This window comes from Micrasema longulum, unplaced genomic scaffold, assembly GCF_059751315.1.
Source record: "Micrasema longulum isolate JH-2025_06_02 unplaced genomic scaffold, ASM5975131v1 h1tg000823l, whole genome shotgun sequence".
Lineage (NCBI taxonomy): Eukaryota > Metazoa > Arthropoda > Insecta > Trichoptera > Brachycentridae > Micrasema > Micrasema longulum.
This window is the reverse complement of record NW_028278015.1, coordinates 194207-216756: the sequence shown is the minus strand read 5'-3', so window position 1 is coordinate 216756 and position 22550 is coordinate 194207. Positions and strand designations below refer to the sequence as shown.

Sequence of the window (22550 nt, the reverse complement as noted above, 5' to 3'; positions counted from 1 at the left end):
TTGGTTTAAGTGGCCACTTTACACACTGTGTAACATTCACTGTTGTGCCTATGTTTAAACATCCATTTTCTTTAATTCTTTTATCTCTTGATTCAAGTGAAGTTAAAGAGATGAAACCTTTAATTGCTGTTAAGAGATTCATCTAATCGAATTATTTCACATCCTAGGCAATGCCAGAAAACAATTTTTTAATTTTTAAAACTTCTTCTTGGACCAGTTGGTTTTAAACATTAGCAAAATGGTGAGGTAGCAGTGTTTAAAATAGCCACTTAAACCAGCCAATGACAGGCCATGGGCCCTGTAAATGCTTTCCATAATACCTTCTCTAAAATGTTCTCCATCTCTGTTGTGATTTGTTTATATTTATTTTTTTCATTTCATTGATTTTACTAATTTATTTTATTCAGATATTTAGAACATTACAGAAAGAAGACTCAATTCATTATAAATACAATAATAGATCACAAATTAAAGTAGATGTTATTAAAATAATTTAACAATATGTAAAAGGAAAAATTAAAAGTTAGAAAGTGCTTTCCTAAGGAAAGTCCCACTGTCGTGAAATATGTCGACATACGAGGTGATGCGATTAAGTAACAAGATTGCTCTACCAACCAGCATAACCATTGGCAGGTTGGTTCTGCATCGTGGTAGGGAAAACAATCGATTTTGTCTTTGTCGAAGATAGTTATCAGTTAATGATTCTTTAAGGGGTGAAATCCAGTATTTTGTTTACAAACGTTTAGACAAAATAAAAAAAATGTAATTTTTTTTCATATTTGAATGTCGGATACACTCCGCTTGTATTAGTTTTTATTTTGTTAATTTGTAATAATTATCTGTTACACGTGTATTTTTTTATAATTTACTCTTTGTCATCTTCCAAATATTCATTTGGTAATCACTTTAATTGAATTTCTTGATAAGTTAGAACGATTGCAGAATATTTATATTCGTTATATCTTTGATCTTCGCAAATTTGGCCACATAACTGAGTATCGCACGCAACTACACTGGCTCAGTATCAGGAATAGATGAAACATTCACATTCTATCACTTCTTCACAATATTTTTAATAATCCCACTTCGCCTGTTTATCTGAGAGAGCTCATCCAACCTCTTTCACAACACGGACTATCTCTTCGTTCTAGTAACGAGAGAACCCTTTTAATACCCTGTCATAGCTCTAATTTTCTTGCCTCCTCTTTCACAGTAGTAGCCGCTCGATTGTGGAATAATCTACCCACTAATGTTAGAGACGCCCCTTTCTTTACATTTAAGTCAAGATTTAAATGTCACTATCTAAATATTACAATTGTTCCTTTATCCTTCTTCTTTCCTTCCCATTCCCTCTCCTCTCTTCATAGTATAGTGTAAATTTTTTTTTGGTATATTTTTATTTTTTTAATCTCTGTTTTTAATTTTTGTATAAAATTGTAAGATGTCCATGTATTTATAATTTTCTTAAACTGAACGGTTTGGGTAGGTAGGAAGAAATTGCCTTAAGGCAATATGCCCGCCCTTATATTTATATATATTGTATATGAATATAAAGTGTCAAATAATAATAAAAATATTTACGACTTTCTTAACACTTTTTAAGAGAGCGTGACTGAATATTCGGTATTTAGACAAATCACTATTTGTGGCATATCTAGTCTTTGTGATAAAAAATAAACGGGAATTTGCCAATGCACTTTTCATAGGCCTGCAAAGGCATGGCCGTTAGTTCTCGCAGCGAATTCACTTTTATGGCATCAATCGTCTCAAAGCGCGTTCCTCTTAATAGCAATTTTAGTCTTGGAAAAATAAATAAGTCAGACGGGGCCTGGTCTGGAAAATACGATGCCTGGCTGATGAGATAAGTCGAATTTTTGGCCAAAAACTTCGAAACAATCACCGCTGTATAAGACGGCGTTTTATCGTGGTGTAAATTTCACAAAAGTGTCCTTCCACATTCTTTCAGTGTTTTTGGAACGAGGGACGCGTTTTTTACCCAAAACATTTCAATGATGAGATGCTCAATAACACAGAAAGCTTTCAGATTGGTACACATCGATTTTCCAACACGATTTTCTTCGCCGATTCGATATTTTCTTCGGTACTTGACGTTGCTGAACGTCCAGTGTGTTTATCATCATCTAAGCATTTACGAACGTATTTAAACCTCTTATATCATTCGTATGCCCGTGTTTTCGACATACACGCTTCTCCAAAGTCTTTATTCAACATTCCCAATGATTCAGTAAAAGAAATTTCCTAAGCAAAATTAAATGTGAGGCACGCTCGTTAAGCCAATTTTTTATCCAGTGTAAAAATCGCCACACAGCAATTTTTCGGCTCACTCAAATAGATGCTGACTGAATACTGAGACTGAGCATCCGATCGCCGTCAAACTTTGACAGGTTAAGCCAGGGTTTCCTAGGATAGCGGTGCCCGTATCTTAACGGCCGTAGTGAACGGTGATGCGCCATACAGCAGTTGTAACGGGGACTAGAGAGTGGTTTCCTAGGAAAACGGTGTTATCAACACGGTGTTATCAACAGCTTCTTAATTCTTCTCTTCTCTTCTTAACTGCCGTAGTGAACGGTGATGCGGTATACAGCAGTTGTAACGGGGACTAGAGAGTGGTTTCCTAGGAAAACGGTGTTATCAACAGCTTTAAGCTAGGGTTTCCTAGGACAGCGGTGCCCGTATCTTAACGGCCGTAGTGAACGGTGATGCGGTGGACAGCCGTCGTAACGGTGACTAGAAAATAATTTTCTAGGGAAACGGTGTTAAATGGTGTTGATAACACCGTTTTCCTAGGAAACCACTATCTAGTCCCCGTTACAACTGCTGTATACCGCATCACCGTTCACTACGGCCGTTAAGATATGGGCACCGCTGTCCTAGAAAACCCTAGCTTTATCAAAAATAGTGCTGTCAACGTGGCCACAAAAAAAATACCGTTTGGTTCAACGCGGGCACTTCAAATTAGAAATTCCCGTTTATTTTTGATCATACGGTATTCTGAAAAATAAACGTTCCAGTCAATCTGAAATGACTCACTTAGTTAGAATTAATTTGTTTTTAGAATGTTCGAAGTAATGAAAATACCCATTATTTTAAAAATTTTATTTCCAACCAATTTCTTCCGCGACTAGCAATCAAGTATCGTTTTCACGTGGACAATACAATAAAAAGGAATTGTCTTGTCCCAGTTCCGTGAAGAGCATTGACCGCGCAGGACAGAACGCTGAGACAATACGAAAATTCACTCAATACAAAATAAACACGAATTACGAACGAGTTCACAAAAAATATTATCCGTTTTAAACCAAGGTTTATTGGAATTGTTAGAGAACGAACTAAATAATACTGAGTCGTTGTGGTCCTGTGGCTAGTGTCTCGGACTCACAGATCAAAGGTCCGTGGTTCGAATCCCACTCTACCCCAACTTGATTCCCATTTTCTAATAGTGAGTTATTTACAACTCGTTGAATATGGCCCCTTAAAAGGAAATATTTGGGTAAATCATGAGAACGCAAATATTTCTTAAAAAAAAAAAACTGCCATGTCCGTGCGCGTTCACACGTTCAACGAGAATGCGGCCGCGCGCGCGATAATGTCACGGAAGAATGTTCTATTTTACTTTTTTTTCTAGTTTTTAAGAGAGACAACAGCATAACAAAATAAATAAACACAATATTGTATCAGATCATAAAATAAAGCCAGTAAAATACCGCACAAAAATACTGTTTTTAAAATCCAGGAAAAGAAAACATTAAAAATGCTTAAAATAACGATGAGGGTAAGTGTATATGAGTGAGTGTGCCTGGGTATGGGAGTAGGGTTTGATATAGTACAAATTGCAGTTTACACGTGTACAAAGGTCGAGCCCTGGGACAGAAGAATATTGTATTGTCCACGTGTAAACGGCCTTTTAGGTACGTAGCGCGTTCTGTCGGTCCAAATTTTGTCATTTTTTTCTAAGAACCCGGCGTAATTTCCAATGCTTTAAATCACCACTGAATTTTATTTATTTATACATACATATAATATTTTACAAAATGGCACAAAAACGCTCTGACAAATTTTGCTTGTACTAGGAGTAGGCTCAGTATATGAAGAGTCGGCACGCCAGAAATATTAGTATGCCTAGTGTTGCAATCGGTTCCTATATGAAACAGATTTGTTGCGGCAAATATGGTTATCGAATATGTTTCCCATAAATAAAAATAATATTGAAGAAATAGAAAAACAGTTATAGGCCAAAAGAGAAAAAAATACATTTATATATACAGTTTACGTCAATACAAATATATATATTTAAATAAAAAATATAATAGATTTACAAATGACTCAATGGAATTGCAAAATATTTAGATTACAATCCTTGATAAATTTTCTGATTCCTTACTTCCAATGTCTGTCAACCGAATAGTAATTCTCTTTATTTAAAGTTATTGCAACAGAGAAGGAAAACATTTTTGAAAAAGGAATATGGAAATCTAGGCATTTACAGGGCTTATGACCGGTCATTGGCTGGTTTACGTGGCCACTTTACACACTGTGTAACATTCACCATTCTGCCCATGTTTAAATATCCACATTTCCTCAACTCTTCCATCTGTTGACTTTTGTCAAGTAAAGGAGCTGAAACCTTTAGTATGCTGGTGAGATTCATCCGGCTGAACCAAATTACCTACTAGGCAACGCCTGAAAACAATTTTCTAATTTTTATACTTCTTCTTTTACCGGGTAGTTAATTCAACAATGTTTGAGTATGTCCAAATGCTTGCAGACTGGCTAAATCTTTTCCCTCTCTGTTGCAATAAATTCAAATATAAATCACTCCCTAGGGAAGAAATCCAGCCAGTCTGTAAGCATTTGGACATACTCAAACATTGTTTTTCCCTACAATTTTCCATGAAAGCTGGCTACGAGCTCACCCAGATTCTCATGGGTCACGGTGGGTTCATGAGCTACCTGCATCGCTTCAAGCTATCCGAGATCGACAGCTGCCCATGCGACGATGAAACTCCTCAAGATGTCCCTCACCTGTTGATGCGTTGCCCCTATTTCAGCTTTCAAAGATAACAGCTGGAGGCGCGATGTAGAAGCCAGGGTGAAGATCTTTGCGACATCCCATCGGTGATAGGTTATAAAGAACTCACACGAGAGGTAGTATCATACATGATCAATATAGTGCAGGCAATTGGTAAAATAAACCAAAGTAGGGAACAAAATGCCGAACACTCTTCTAGTGGAACGGAAGGCCTGTTGCCTACGGCCAACAGGCCGGCTTCTCCTGAAGAGTTTTAAGTGGTTTCCTCTCCACATGAGCAAATGCTGAGAAGTACCTGATTGGCCCACATTAGAATATCCTTCCTGATTCGAACAGTTTAGCTAAAATAATGTGATATAATAGCAGAAAAATCCTCTTTTTGAAATATAAACCTTGTATATTATAAGCAAGGTAAAAAATAATGCAAATATAAAAAAAATATTGTTGAGTAATTCTCTTTTTCAATACTCTTGGTTTATCAGATTTCTAAACAAACATTATCAGGTTATATAGTTTAGGTCCATCCAAATAACATCTGTCATAATGTTTTACGTTATTATGATAATATTTGTGTTATCAAAATAACATGCATCGGTTGGCTTCGTCCCAAAATTATTATAAATGAATCTGATTAATTAAATTGTAATATTTTTGATGAACAACCTTGTTAGTATATCAACATCAGAATCAACATCTTTAATTTGACATTGTTCCAAGCGGAAAACGCCTATAGCACCTCCGATAAAATAGAGTCACATAAAAAACAGATTTTTAGTAAAGTATACAGAATTAATTATTTAAAAAAACTCTTTAAAAAAAAAAGAAGTATTTGCGTTCTTATGATTTACCCAAATATTTGATTTTGAGGGCCATTTTCAACGAGTTGTAAATAACTCACTATTAAAAAATGGAATCAAGTTGGGGTAGGGTGGGATTCGAACCACAGACCTTTGGTCCTTGAGTCCGAGACACTAGCCACAGGACCACAACCCGATTATGCTGAATAAAATTATTTAAAAAAACTCATATGCTAATAAAAGTGATGGTATTTGAAAGGGAAAGTGAGGTTACTGACTGCATAATAAATGTAAACAACGAATGTCTTAGACAAGTAGAAGAATTTGTGTATCTGGGAAGCACGTTTTCAAGAGATGGAAGAGTGGAAAAAGATGTTGAAAGGAGAGTGAATGCGGGCAACAAAATGAACGGAGCACTACGCACAGTAATTGCTAATAAAAATATGTCAATCGTAGCTAAACTGGCGGTGCACAACGGAGTTTTAGTCCCAAAATTTATACATGTATGGAAGTGAAACATGGAACTGCCAGAGGAAGGATGAAAGCAACGCGGTCAAAATGCGATCTCTTAGACGAATGTGTGGGAAATCAATGTATGACAGGTTTGCGAATTATGAAATCAGGCGAGAGTGTAAATCTGAGTAAAGTATAATTGATAAGATTAGAAAGGGTCTCTGAGAAGTTTTGGTCACGTAGAATGAATGGATGACAAAAATTCTTTAAACGGGTCTACTACCGGTTAAAGATTAACTTCTCTAACAATGCTGAAAGTATGCGGTACCATGGAATAAACTCTCTTAAAAATCAAAGAGTGATGTCAGACCAGTTATTTTTATGCAATTTAATCAACAATAAAATTGATTCCCCTAATCTACTTGAAAGACTTTCATTCCGTGTGCCATATAGACCGACAAGACAAAGTCTTCTGTTTTACGCAGATAACGCGTCAACAAACTATTTGAAACAATCTACAATATCTAGAATATGCGACCAATATAACAATAGATTTACCGAGGCTGATATTTTTTATGACAATGCATGTTAATTTAGGTCAAAAATCATAGAAATATTGAGAAAAGCAGATATTCAACTTTATTATTGTAAACATACATTTTCTTTCCTTTTCTTTTAAATTTGTTATATGGAACATAATTAAATTATTAAATTTAGTGTAAACATTTTTTTTGGTGTAAGCATGAGTGTCCTACACTTAATATACAAAGAAATTGTCAATGTTTATGTACATACTGTTTGTTTACCCAATAAAATAAAATAAAAATAACAAAAAGTTTCTTGAAAATGTACTAAAAAAATTATGAAAAATATTTTAATAAAAACGCACTACTTTGAACGACGTCAAGGGTTCATATGAACCAACCAATGATATGAGAGCCGTGAAGGATATCCGGTTTGCTTACCGTAAACGAACCAATCGGAATAACTGATAGGGAAGAACCTCCGACGTCACACGCGGAGTAATTTCAGAAATACAAAACTTTAAAAAATCATAGCGCTGACGTTACGATATAAAATAAAAATAACAATAAATTGTCTTAGTTTTATTGTCTATTAACAAATAAAAAACATAAAACGAACACTGAACTTCCTCATTACTATACGATGAAATTCAATCCACCCTGTTTTTTTTATTGGGCCGCGCTGCAATGGGAAAACTACTTAACGCCGCGTCGCGCCGCCGCCGTCGCCGCATCTCGCGCCGTTCTCAAACAGTGTCTTTATTAAACTATTTTCTTGACGACAATCGAGGTTTTCTTTATAAAATGTCGTAGCATTTAAAAAAAAATCTATATATACCTATGAGAAATCGGCATTGCTTTAAAGGGTGGTAATAAAAACAAAAAAACCCACGAATATAAGAGGGTATTATTTTAAAACAATATACGGTTTTGGAAGAACGTATTTTCAATTTCAATTTAATTTCAATTTCAATTTATTTATTTTAAAAACGTTTATGTACTTAACAAAAAAATTCAATGCATACATAAAACGAAAAAATGAACACTAAAATTTAAATATACAAAAATGGTAAAATAAAAAATACCCAGCAATTATAGAGAAAGAATGCAATCCTCTCTGAACTTTTTTTCACTAATATGAAAGATGTCAATATCCGAAGAGATACGGTTGAGTAAAGACATTGCTCTTCCTACTGGCATTACCATCGGCAGGTTGGTTCTGCAAGCAGGAAGATAAAACAGCTTAAGCTGTCTATGTCTAAGGTAGTCATTAGGAACATAAAGAAAAATACTCTCAGTTATACCTATGTTGATCGTAATACCACGGATCAATCGGAAAAAATACATAAGCAAGTATGCTCTCAAGGACAAAAACTATTTTCAAGAAAGGAGTCAAGGACTGAATTTTCCTTAGTGGAAGGGATTTGAGTTGGAAACTCCTTGATGATTTTCCAAATGATTGAGTTTACTATTCACCATATTAATGTTCCATTTTTATGTTTTTTTAAAAAAAAATATTTTTTATGTTTCTAATCCTATATTTGTGGTGATACTCATGTGTCTGTGTCTGTGTCATATAATTGCTCGTCTCATCTCAACACAGGACTTTTAGTCCCATAGAGTTGGGACTTATATCTCAAATAATGTACAATAAACTTATATATGTAAATAAATAAATTTACAAAATAATAGCCTCATATGTAACACTTTACTCGTACTATATACAAAATAATACCCTTATATGGTTTTAAGAAAACGAGTAAGTTTAGTTTTTTGGCTCTCATGGAAATTCTACCTTTTTTAGTTTTTTTAATTTTATTTATTTATTTCACAGTTTTAAAATTACAGAGGTTATTTGTTTCAGGTCCTGACTAGCTAGGAAATTCCCGTGTTTAGGACCTTCGTTTTTGCGCGTGTGTTTTTTTTTTCACTAAATGATGCTTAAAAAATCCAAATAATAGTAATAATATCAAAAAATGAAAAATGAATATAAAATTAGAAAATATTCCATTAATAGGGAAATATCACGTACTACGAATACCGATAAAAATATGTGAAATGGATTTACTTATTAATTGTATTTTCAAAATCAAAATGGATATTGTAGAGAAATGTTTATGTCTTTAAAAAATAAATTTCATAAATATATGTCACTAGAAAAACGCGACATGTTTGGCATTAATAGTTGTGACGTCAAGATTCCTGACGATGTTCTAAAAAAAAATGAACGGTCAGGAACAAAATTAAAAAATTGACATGAATCGTGACGTATTAGGGGTGTGGCCAACGCAACGGCCGTTTTTTGCGGAAATTCAAAGTTACAAATTTAAAATTATTTTTTTTACAGGACAGTATTTCATAGGCCTTAGTTACATTATATGCCTATTATCAGAAAATGAAAACATACCGATAATAATAAAAAAATAATCAAAATAGTTAAGATTCTATTTTATCAGATGTGCAATATGTAGGTTATAATAGTATATTATCCTGTCAAATCCCAAGGTAACCGAACGTCGGGTCCTACCTGCCTCCTGCCTCCTACCTGCTGCATGGCGTGGGAGAGGCGCACAACTCGGCCGAGATACGTGACCATATACAGAAAATGCCATCAGCACCAGTTCTGAGGTTAGCATATTCTCGTCGGCTAGTCTCGCACCAACCGGAGGCATTCTTAGGTTTGTCAATCGCAAAATTAATTAAAAACGTGTATGAGCCGTGCCTATGTAGGTACCAATGTCAATTTCGAGGTAGGAATTGAGCGAGTTGCATTGAATATTTAAACTGAATAAAAAAATATGTGTTTGACACACAGAGTGATTAATTCGATGCTAATAAATATATCAAATAATAACGATTTATTTATGCTTTATTAAGTTAGTTCATAACATCTTAAGAACAAGATTAAACTTTTAATAACATTACAATTTTTTATCAAAATTTCTCAATAACATATATTTTCAAATTAATTTGAAATATTCCGATTTTTTCTATCTCCTTTATTCCTTCAGGTAACTCATTGTACAGCTTCAATCTCTTGTACAGTGAGTTTTGAGATTCTGTTTTTCTCCTCATTGGTAATCTTATCTTTTTTATCCATTGTTTCATAATATGTATGGCATTGTTAGTTAAATTTTATTATTTTTTTTATTTTATTCATCCCCTTAATTATTTTATGTATAAAAATTGCTACATTATATTTAATTTATTTTTAAAAAAAATAAATATTTGCGTTTTTATGATTTACCCAAATATTTAATTTTGAGGGCCATTTTCAACGAGTTGTAAATAGCTCACTATTAGAAAATGGGAATCAAGTTGGGGTAGAGTAGGATTCGAACCACGGACCTTTGGTCCGTGAGTCCGAGATACTAGCCACAGGACCACAACCCGATTCAAATTTGCTGCTTTACTGTGAGCGAGCCAGTTTCTTTGTGCATGCTTTCTACATTAGAATAGGTATTTCTTTTGAGTATAATCCTCATCGCCTTATTATGAAGAATTTGAATATTTTTAATATCTCCTTCATTACAAAAAAAAAGAATAGAAGAACAGTAATTAATGTGTGGACATATGATTGTTTTATATATAGGGACACAACTCTTTACATCTATTACATTTCGCAATCTTCCCATAAACTTTTTTTTTGTTACATGTTGAGAATGTGTTTTGGAAACCCGGAAACCCGAAAATATTTAATTTCGCTCACAGAATTTATATTTAAACTATCAATATTAATATTGTTTCCCTGGGGTATGTTTTTTCTCCCAATATTCAAGTATTTTACTTCAAGAATTACTACTACCCATTCTAGATTACGCTGATGTTTCCGTGACTGATTTAAGCTGTGAGCAACTCGATAAACTTGAACGACTTCAGAATACACGCATAAGGTACATTTTTGGTCTTAGGAAATATGAACACATTTCTGATTATCGTAGGCAACTGAAATGGCTCAAAATTAGACAGCGGAGAGACTATCACTCCCTCTCACTTCTGTTCAATGTACTTCATAGTCCTAACGCTCCTATATACCTGTGTGAAAAATTTCAACGCTTATCAGTTCGTGGTTTACCTCTTCGTTCTCATTCTCAAGGCACTCTCTTAATACCCATACACAATTACTCTTTCTTCTCTAACTCATATAGTGTCCATGCGGCTCGACTGTAGAATCATCTCCCATCCACCATCAAAGATGTTACTACATTATCTCTGTTTAAATCACGTCTGAAGAAACATCTCCTTTCTCTTCCTTAATCTCTCCTCCTTTCCTTTTTCCTCTTTCCTCTTTTTTCCTTTTTCCCATTGAGTAATAGTTTTGATTTAAGGTAATTTATAAACAAATACGTTTATTTCTATTTTTATATATTTTTTACTTTTTAATCTTTTTTTTTCTATTGAATATGTTCTGTAACTTGAATTATAAAAATAAAACTTTTATTTTATTGGTTGGTTGGAAGAAATTGCCATTTGGCAAAAAGCCCGCCAATGTACAAATAACATTATGTACAAAAAGTTAAATAAATAAAATAAAAAATAAAATGTTTTTAAGATATTTAATTTTAATTTATTTACTTTTAACCATTTTGATATATTTTCCAAATCGTAACTTATCTTATTTTTCATTGTATCATTATTATCTCCTGATATGTAAACCAGTGCATCATCTGCAAAAAGTCGGATCTTACAATATTTAAGAGATTCACCGATGTCATTTATGTATATGATAAATAATATGGTATCCTGCTATAAATGAAAGGACAGCATTTCAAAGACAGTAATTTTAACCTAAAATACATGGAGGTTTCCGAACGACCAGTGAACTTCGATGAAGACTGCTTCAACCATATTATTCATAAAGATTCCCTTCAAACCACCGCAGAATTGGCTGAGCTGGTGAATTGTAGTCACATGACTGTATTTCGCCATCTTAATTCGTCCTTCCGTCTTTGAAACGCAAAATCCATCGACGAGCTGTCTTTTCATTCAAAGCATCTTCACGGTACATTGCTCAAATATCCCAAGCAGCTTTGGTAGATTTATTCCCTCGATCGAACACGAACAAAAGGAGGTGTCGAAAGTGCTCACTATCATCTACTTGACATTCCATTTCGGAGACTTGTAACCAAATAAAATAATATATGTAACGTAAACGCAAACACAATACCTTGTAGAGCCGAAAATTTTCTTTCGAATGACGCCTTTAACCACTGTTGGTGCTCATTTTTTAATTTGGAAAAAAACTGACACAACTTATGTTAATACCCAATACATAGATAATATTTATAAATGCATTGCAAATAGTTATTACTTGGTTATTCTCACTTTGATTAGAGTTTTTAAACATGTCTGTTATTACTAACTAAAATGTTGAAATATATTACTATTAATAAAATAAATTTACAAATGGGGAAGTTCGGTGTTTTTTTAAAAATATTTTTTTGTTTGTTAATAGCCAAAAATATTTTTTTTTTAAATTTTGTGTATCGTATTATCAGCGTTATGATTGTTTAAAGTTTTGAATTTACTTTACGTGTGACGTCTCAAGTTCACTTCCCTTTCAATAAAATACAAAATAAGTTGAGCATGTGTACTTGTTAACTGAGATTTATTCCTAAGAGATTATTTGCCAAAGTTGGGAGAGTCTCATGAAGTATGTCGATTTTGTTATTTCGGCAATATACATTGTATTCCCACCACACGCGGGCCAAAAGTTTGTGGTATGTTGCATTACTTGAAAACAAAGGCAGTTTAAATATGTCTCGATGTCTGAGTGTTCTCAATCCTACATTTATTTGTATTTTATTGAGGAGGTTATTTTCATTTATTTATTGAAAACTTCAATTGCGAATAATAAGTACTTCGGCGGACTTATTGTTAAAGGTTACTAGTTATAGTTCTACATTATATCCGGTTAGTATCTATTTTTTAGTTTAATATTTTGTAGATAAATTTTATATAAAAATAACGCGACGTTTTGTCAGGGAATCAAATTGAAAAAGATTTAGAAATTGCTCGTAATTTGAATTTGAACGTGGGTTAGAAATTTGGGACTTATATAAAAGGTACTTTAAGATTCTAACGAGTTTTTATGATTTTGATATTGCGGACTCCATACGCATAAGGCAAAAGTTACTATGTAATAACACATAATTTTTGATGGAAAATTTTACATTTGAAATATTTATCTGCATTGAAATTATAATAACTTTTCACTTCACTCTAATTCACACATAAAGTCGCGGGTTCGATTTCCGCCAGTTGCAAGAAAAAATTCAAGAAATATTTTTTGTCAAATGATCTGGGTGTCGTGTATTTTTCATTACCTCCTTCCATATCCTATCTGCTGACAAGTCCCTAAGGCTTAGCGGCTTTTTCCTTTTTTTGTTAACTAAGGCACTGCAATAATTTATCATTTGCATCATATTATTAATGCACGGAAGTAAGATATTTCAGTCTAAGAAATTGTACCTTTCTCTTTCTGTCCTGGAGATATATTCGAAGCAATCAATAGAAAAACCTTCATGCAAACTAATGTGAAAGTATAATTATTATTATTCTGCAAGGTACCACAACCAATCATTTCATTGCGTAGGCCGCAGTTGCGTAGGTACTAAAATAATTGAAAATAATAACTTATATTTACCTGATGGTGATGATTGAAGTGCTGATGGTGTGACTGCGGCCTGACGAAGCTCCTCTCCCTCATGATGGCCTGCGCCGGCAGGTCCGGGATGCGGTAACTCCTCTGGATAGAAGCACCACCTCCTCCTCCATTTTGCTCGGAGGTGTTCATTCTAACACTCTCAAAAACAAATTCCACACTATTTTATTTCGGTAGGTACCGACGACCTATAAATCACCTGGCTACTTTTTAAAAACCACAAAAAACGCTTTGACAAGAAAATAAAAAATATTATCTAAGGCGTTTTAATTTTTCACTGTCGCTAGATGTCTCTGCACTCCGTTCACTGACAACCAAATTGGCGGGAATTCTCCGGAAAACGACAACACTTTTATTTAAAGATAAATTATGTAATGCAACGTTCAGATCTAAAATAATCCGCTGCGGCAGTTTGATCGCGAAATTTGTAATTAGTAATTACGCCTCGCGTGTTTATGGACAGATTTCACAGATTTCTAGAGAAGATACAGCGCGAAAATAATATACACTTTGCCAGCATCGTTATCCATATAAATCACTTTCACGCTTGTGATACAATGGGGCTTGTCATGCATACGGAACAAGTCCAGCACATACCGAAATCTTTTTCAGCTTTAACATTCTGACTTTTCCCCGAAGGCACTAGAAAATGACTAGTATTTGTTATTCTATATATACACTTAATTTAGCAGCGCATATTAAACGGGTATCAAAGCTCACTTATAATTAAATTGACGTTTATATTGACGTCGAAAGTTTTGTATTCTTTATTAGGTTAGCGCCAATTTGAGCACATTATCTGATGAAGACGAGGTAATGGCTGCCTTGTAAGACGTTTATGTAATTAATATTCTTCAGAGTGGCGAGGCCTTAGCAATTGTTCACTCCTGTGAGCAATTGCAGTTAGCACGTCGCTTTTAAATTCGGCGCACTTCACAAAAGAAATGGATGGAGAAATATCCGTATTCTGAAACCAAAATAAACAATTTTTAATAATGTTCTATAATTATTTAGTGAGTACACATAAAATTCATTTCACCTAATTAATTCGGACGACATCTGTTAGTATAAACAAAGGCATTTGTTGATAAAGTCAACTCAAATAAAGTGCCATAGAAAAATTGTAACCTACAACATTAAATTTTAATTGAAATTTGTTACAACAAAGAGGAAAAACATTTTTGAGAAGGGAATATGGGAGTCCAGGCACTTACAGAGCCTATGACCTGTCATTGGCTGGTCTAAGTGGCCACTTTACACACAAATGTAAATATGAACAACTCCCTAGGGAGAAAATCTAGCCAGTCTGCAAGCATTTGTACATACTCAAAACATTGTAGAATTAAATTGAAAGTTGCAAAAATATTTTTAAACAAAAGAGATGGAGAACAACTGCGATAATGAAATGTGGAATTTTAGGCATTAACAGGGCTTATGACCTGTCATTGGCTGGTTTAAGTGGCCATCTTACATACCGTGTAATATTCACCATGCTGCCTATGCTTAAAGTTACACTTTTATTCAATTCTTACATCTGTTGACTTTTGTGAAGTTAAAAAACTGAAATATTTATTGATGAGGATGAGATTCATCTGACCGAATTATTTTTACTATTATTTCACCTAGATAAAGTTAATGCTACTTCTTGAGTATTTCATGATAATGACTATCTCCGATTTCGTATAAATATATGTATTTTTTAATTGTTTTCGTGAAAATCATTGAAATTGATTCCTGCAGTGCGATTCTGAACACTCTCTCTACCTCCCAGAGAGCGTCTAGAATCAGACTGCTATGCTGGTAGACCGGACGTCAATAATTCATTGTCGAGGTATTTTATTTTTTGAATTGCTTACTATGCTCAGATTTACTGCAAAACCTCCGAACTGGTAGGGTTCTTGATGATCCCCGTATACTCAGAATCCTGTACACCTAGTTGGTTCGGACCAGTAGCTCAATCACAAATAACTATAGACGTGCTAATAAGCGACGTGATAACGATTTCTCAGCATGGTTGTTTATCGTATTCGCGATCACAATGGAACATCCGTGAACACCTAATATTAAATATCAAAATATTTACGTTACGCGACGTATAATCCTGCTGCGCAATCACATATTTGAATTCCACCGGTGTAAATATGGAAAATATTCCAAAACTGCTATTTTTATTTATTTATTTATTATTTATCCATTTATTCTCACATATTCCATGGGAAAAATAAGAGCATTAAATTGTACTGTAAAATTTCTAATGTACGAAAAAAAAATATTTTAATAAAAATGCACTACTTTGAATGATGTCACTGGTTCATATGAACCATCCAATGGTATGAGAGCTTTGAGGGATATCCGGTTTGGTCACCGTAAACGAACCAATCGGAAGAACTGTCATAGAACAACTTCTGACGTCACACGCGGAGTTATTTCAGAAATACAAAACTTTAAAAAATCATAGCGCTGATAATACGCTATATAAAAATAAAAATATAAAAAATTGGCTTAGTTTAATATTCCATTAACAAATAAAAAAATAAAAAAAACACTGAACTTCCTATTTATTTTAAGATTTTTATTTTTTTAATGCGACGACACTTTGCTTCATATAATGTCCACACTGTTGATTAAACTTCAAAAGGTGTATGAAAATGCTTCAAAGGGGGAATTAAAACTTTTATGGTTTGGTCAATTCAACATAATTAAGTGTTTTGCAAGTAGTGCTTAAGGTCGCAGTAATGTTCTAAATGAAAATCAATTGTTTGATTTCACGTGTTTATACTTGTTGACGTTTAGTAATTAATGAAGCAAAAATTAGTCGAATGGAAAAAATAAATGTCCCCAAATTAACCACTTCTCTACGGGATAGAAAAGATTCATGATTGCATTCTTGATTTGATATGTATATAACGGCTTAAATAGTTTATATTATTTGCATAGAATTTTAATGTAGGTTATTTGTTTATGTTGTTTTGGTAAAACAAATTAATTTGAAAAAGGTCCCTTCCTTCTAATTACTCTATTACGTAAGAATCTGGCTGGGGACATGGTTTGAAAGTCTTCTCCCCATTTGACCGAGTTTCTCCAGGGTATGCATGGCTACAACAGTTTAGAGACTAGAAGGAATGTGTATTTGACTACACATGTTAATCGATTGTTGCGCGGTATAGTCGATAATTCTGAGATTATAAGGAGCATTGGTTTGTATGTTCCTGATAATTACCTAAGACAGCGTCAGCATAGATTGTTTCATATTCTGATATACAGGACCAACCTGCTAATGCCTGTTGGAAGGGATAAAACTATGCTGAACAACATCGCACTGGATGTTGATCTGTTCCATGTATCCGAAGGGGTTTTCTGGAGCAGGATTCTCCTTCTACTTTGACAAAATTCTCTTAAATGTTTTTTTTTCTTGTTATAATATGTACGCCTTAAATTTTAGTTTGTTGTATGCATGTTATTTTTAAATAAATGAATTGAATTTGCTTTAAGAAGAGGAACCACAGAAAACTCTTTCAGGAGAAGCCGGACTATTGACAGACATCAACAGACTTTCCGTTCCACGACAGTGTTCGGCATTTTGTGCCATTCTTTCAAATAAAATATCTCGACAATTACTGTTACTATTTTTACCACGCATGATTGACCACGTGATAAGTCCTTATGATTGTCCCTGGAACGGTGCCCGACGCGTAAGACTGATCACCCTACCTTATGAAACAAACATGATCCAAATACATCGCGATTGGAGCACGAGAGCACGGATAGAAAAATTATGACTAAGCTTTTTGACAATATGCAATGGATGATTTGAATTTAAAAAAATTGACTTTGTCGATAAATCTGTAGACAGACACTCGTCGAATAGCAGGCAGGAAATATCTCGAAGGTTTTACTGGATAATAAAACAATAATAAATGCTATAAAAAGTCTTGTTAGTGTAAATCCGTGAATCGGTACCCGATATTAGTATAATCAAATCAACATCTGGAGCTTGAAGACCAATCGACCGTGAAAATGAATCACAGTAGAAAACTTTACAAATAATAACTGCCTCTTCATCTTACAACTTACAGCCTCAATAAAGTTAACCGTGTATTGTAAAATTAAAACAGTTATGTTTGAAAAAAATCTTGGAATAAAACAAACTGCAGATACAAGATAGGTGTATCTATTACACCTGAAATCGTGGGAGATTAAACTTTCTCTTCGAAAACAATAAATAGCGTAAAAGTGCATCCATTTATATCGAAATTAGATTTCATTGTTAGTAGTGGTATCGTTCCTAAGTTTGGAAAGTTGACCTCAAAATTCGCCAAATTACAAGTCAAGTGTTTACAATATTCAACTCAAATAATTTTATGTACCAGCATGTAATTTTGTATTTTTAAAATATTTTTTTTTTGTGTTTTTATGATTTGTCCGATTGTCAATTTCTTTTTCAACTCATCAGCATCACAGCGCTGCCCTATCCACATCCGATGATGCATGAGGCACTAGATTAGAACATCGAATATAGCGTATTTAGATCATATTTTACATGAAGGTAAGGTGATCAGTCCTACGCTATAAATAGGTCCAGGGACAGTGAAATATTGCAGTGTTAAACCACAAGATCCCATGACCCGCATACCTAATATGCATGTAAAAGTTAAACGGCATATTTTGAAACACAATAAAAATATTTGCATATCGCTAACCCAAAGCAACAGTGAGATAAATCCGAAGTATCCAATTTTTAGATAAACATGAAGATATGTTAATCTATTAATGTTTTCGAACAATAAAATATTAATGTTAGATAGTTAACCTATTTGAAAATATAATATTGTTCGGATAATTTAATTCAGTCAGACCACAGTCAGACCCTTTGCAAACCAGTGGCTCAATCACAAATAACAATCGACGTGCTTAAAAACATGCTAAGCATTTGAGCGACCACAATGAACAATAATAAACATGCTTAAGTTATCGCAGTCGTAAGTCAACGCGTGTGTAATCTCTAAGTCAAGCTCATGTCAGCTTTTTTTTGTTTTCCTCGTAAATAAATACAGTTCATTGGTGAAAAAACGGCGTTTACTATAAAAAATAATACAATTTAATGCATTTGCAAAATAGTAAAGAGTATCTAATACAAAAATGTGAAAATTAAATTACAATTACTATGGCGACTGCTTTTCTTGACATTTGTCTTGCTAACCGCTGGCTAAACGCAAGAAATAGCGTGATAAAAAATAAAAAAATAAATAAAAATAGCAGTTTTGAAATATTTTCCATATTTACAGCGGTGAATTTCAAATATGTGATTGCGCAGCAGGATTATACGTCGCGAAACGTAAATATTTTGACATTTAATATTAGGGTTTCACGGATGTTCCATTGTGATCGCGAATTCGATAAACAACCATAATGCTAAATTGTCACCACGTCGCTTATTAACACTTCGATAGTTATTTGTGATTGAGCTACTGAAAGTCCGATTATCTCAGAATGTGTTTTTCAGAGATATCTCACTGATGCTTTCGGCTAGCGTTATTATAAATAAATAATGCCGTTTTTTCTTCCCTGCTTCGTAATGGTTTATTCCCCTGTGACAAACAAACAAGACATTTGGATTTGAGGTTAATCTTATTTAGTTTTGTCTGAAACTGCTTCGTGAACACAAATTCAATTATAGGCAGTTGAAACTAAAAATAGTTATGTAGATTGGTGTTGTTTCTAGTTCCTTCAATTGTGTTTGTTGAAGGTGTTCCCTGACGCCTTCGCGTTTGATTATGAAATGAATATATTTATCTTGAAATCTCGCGTCGAAAAACATTCGCGGAGGCGATGACAAGTATTATATAAATATTGGGCGCTCGTCACCGCTGAGTAAACAGGCGAAAAGAGCAACTGCACTCGGCTTTCACGAGTATCGGTCGGCTACTATGAAACATATTATCGTACCATACCACATCATGACTAGAGGACCGCAGTACACTGGAATATCGTATGTGACGCTGAACACACACGTATCATGGACGCACCTTGGAATTTCAAAGCAAAGTGCAAATTACCGTCGCTAATTGAAATTGTCTCCATCATCGCGGAGGTTGGTGTCATAAGCTTTGCATTTTGGATCAATTTATATTATAAATTGTATACCTACTTCAATATCACGCATTATCGCGTTTGTTAAGATTATATCATTATGCAGAAACTAATGCTCAAATTTGAACTTTGAGCACCGGCCGAATACACATAGAATTTACCCTGTGCTCGGCCCATTTTTGTGAAATTTCATGCTTTATACCTTTAGGTTTCTTCAAAGTGTCATAATTATGAAAATACTAGGTTAAATCAATTGAAACTTCTCAGATTTATTTGTAATAATTAAGTAAGTCATTTTTGTATGATAGTTTTGCCAACATTGGCTTTATGGAGAGCCACATTGCTCATTGCAATGTTTGCACATATGCAGGGTCTCACTCCTTTTTTGTATTTTGTATCCCGGAGCCGTGTAAACACGTGATTATAAGAACCACGCGTTGTGTCCCGGTCCCGTGTTTTCACGTGGTTTACCAGCAGCAAAAAAGTACTAATAAAAGTCACTAGATGTAAATAAAATGCACTTTTTTAGGCAGCTGGTAAACAACGTGAAAACACGGGACCGGGACATAATGCATGGTTATATAATCAAGTGTTTACACGGCTTTGGGATACAAAGTGTTAAACGATATTTTAAATAAATATAAGAGAACTGTTACTGAATTTATAAAATTAAACACAGGCCATACCTTTGTGGAATTTTATGTTTACTATTCTTACTGTTAAAATGTATTTCATTGCTATGTAATTATTATTTTTTTAATACTATATTTTACCTCTTATGCATATTGTAAAAAAAACAAAATAAATTAATAATCGGCCTCGTGGTGTAATGGTCAGCGCGTTAGCCTGCCATGCAAGAGGTCTCGGGTTCGATTCCCGACATTGTTGATATGAAATAATTATTTAAAAGGGTGTTTTCACATTAGAATATTTCGTAGTCCCCGGCTGGTACCTGAAGCGTAAGACTGATCATCTTACCTTCATGTAACAAAAATGATCAAGATACGCTGCGATTGGTGTACCAATGTAGTGCCATATGCGCTATTAGGTGCGGGAATGGAATGATGATAATTATAAATAAAAAAATTAAATTAGCCCTTTTGTTAATTAGGTAAAATTGAAATAATTATTGTGGAAGTAGATAACTTCATAATATTCATATAAACATAACAAATTGTGATTATTATACCAATGTAGTATGTATTGTTGTTGTTGTTTGTGAACCATAATAAATAAAATAAAAAATATAAATAAATAATTCAATGAAACTTGTGCTTTTCAAGATTTTTTTTACTTATTTGTACGTGTTGGTTGAATTCAGGTTGATGAACAATATCGAAACGCAATAAATATTTTACCAATTTCGTATTTATCGTTTGTGAACCATAATAAATAAAATAAAATAAAACATGAAATATTCATAGAAAATAAGGATTATTAGATCATTTTTATTATTTTTTCCTTTGAAGCCCTTTGGCTTCGAGTTAGATTTGAACTGGTTTGTCAATGGAAAATATATAAAATATTATTTCAAGTACTTGAAACATTAAAAAAATATTTTGTGCGTTATCTTTTTTATCCTATCGCGATATTTGAAAAAAAATATTTATAAAATTATTGTAGGATGCACTTTGTGATATTTTTGACAGGAAAAAAAATTTAAACGTTTTAAACCTACTTATTTAGAAATATTAGATAATCTTTTATTAAGTTGTTCATTTTCAAATGTTTGCTCTGTAAGAGCGACATTAGTTTCTTCATAAGAAAATTCCGGGCATATCGGAAAATGTAAAATTCGGCTGCATAATGAGGAAAATAAACGAATCAACTGATTAAATATTTACGTTCGGTATCTACAAGAAACAGGTTGTTGACATATTGCGTATGATATCATTATGCAAATACTTTTGCAAATTTATAAAATAGCTGATTATTTTACCTTCATAGATAAGTCCGTGAGCCGTGTTCGTCTTTGGGAAAGATATCCTGGCGTTTGCTAAACCTTTTCGTTTAATTCGTAAATCACTGGAATCAGAAAGCGGGGCACACATTAGGATTTGTGAAAATCGCGATAATACGACGGAATATTCGGATCTGAGAGAGGCGCATCGGAAAGCTAACTAAAATAATGTTCTTCGTACAACCGGGGTCTAAAATTAGCGAAAGAGGAAATAACCTACAGTCAATGTCTGCGCGCATACTATTGTATACACAAACTTTGAAAATCGCACTTAAAAATGGCGGAGTCCTTACCAGGTTGCGTTGGGCGCTGTCGAATTTTTCGTTTGATTTCCCGCCGGAATGGAGGTTTTCCGTTTCCGTTCACGGACGAGATTTTCCGAGTTTTCGCAACTTGGGAGGTTTGATCAGCGCCCGCGGAGACCGTGCGTCGTTCGCGCCTGCCGATCGGCAGTGGCGTCAGTGCGCACTCGCGCCGTGCGCAGCGCCTCCCGCGCAAACCGAGCGATCCGCACCGCGCGATCGGCGACAGAAGCCGGCGGCGCCGCGTGAAAACGCATCAATACCAGCCATAAGTAATTATATCTCCTACTTATCCATTTTTCCCTTTCCATTGCGCATTGTTTTTCCTTTTCCGACGCACACTCGAGATTCGTGATTCATTCAAACGCGGTATCTCAATGCAGCGGATGAGTTATAAGGATCACAATCTTAATAAGATCAGAATGCGATTTATTGTAAAGAATATCCGATACGTTCTAATAAGCTTACCGATTTTCGTAACATGAAATACGCAGTTAGAAAACATCGGAGTGATGTTATTTGTGTAAAATGCCGGTGAATTCCGTGTTTTCAGCCTTATTTGAATACCGATTAATGAGCCAATTGGTTTCGTAGATATTTACCGAGGCAAAATGTACGCATTCTATGATTATGAATCACACTTCACACTGTCTACCACAGCCGTTTCAACATCGCTACTTAACTTGTCAGCTAGGAAAAAAACATTAAAG

At 34.1% G+C, this 22550-nt stretch overlaps 1 protein-coding gene across 4 annotated transcripts in view; it reads right to left on the bottom strand.

Annotated features, from left to right (window-relative positions):
* The window catches only part of LOC148278828 (uncharacterized), a 47980-nt gene extending 25988 nt beyond the window's left edge, over positions 1–21992 (bottom strand). For all 4 annotated transcript variants that reach the window (XM_088230846.1, XM_088230847.1, XM_088230848.1 and 1 more), the window contains exons 1-3: positions 21832–21992; positions 21518–21603; positions 13471–14455 (exon numbers count right to left, since the gene is read on the bottom strand). In XM_088230846.1, coding sequence (XP_088086972.1) covers positions 13471–13620 — 150 coding nt within the window. In that variant the 5' untranslated portion in view covers positions 13621–14455; positions 21518–21603; positions 21832–21992. The remainder of the gene's footprint in view (positions 1–13470; positions 14456–21517; positions 21604–21831) is intronic.
* Between the last annotated feature and the right edge of the window lie 558 nt (positions 21993–22550).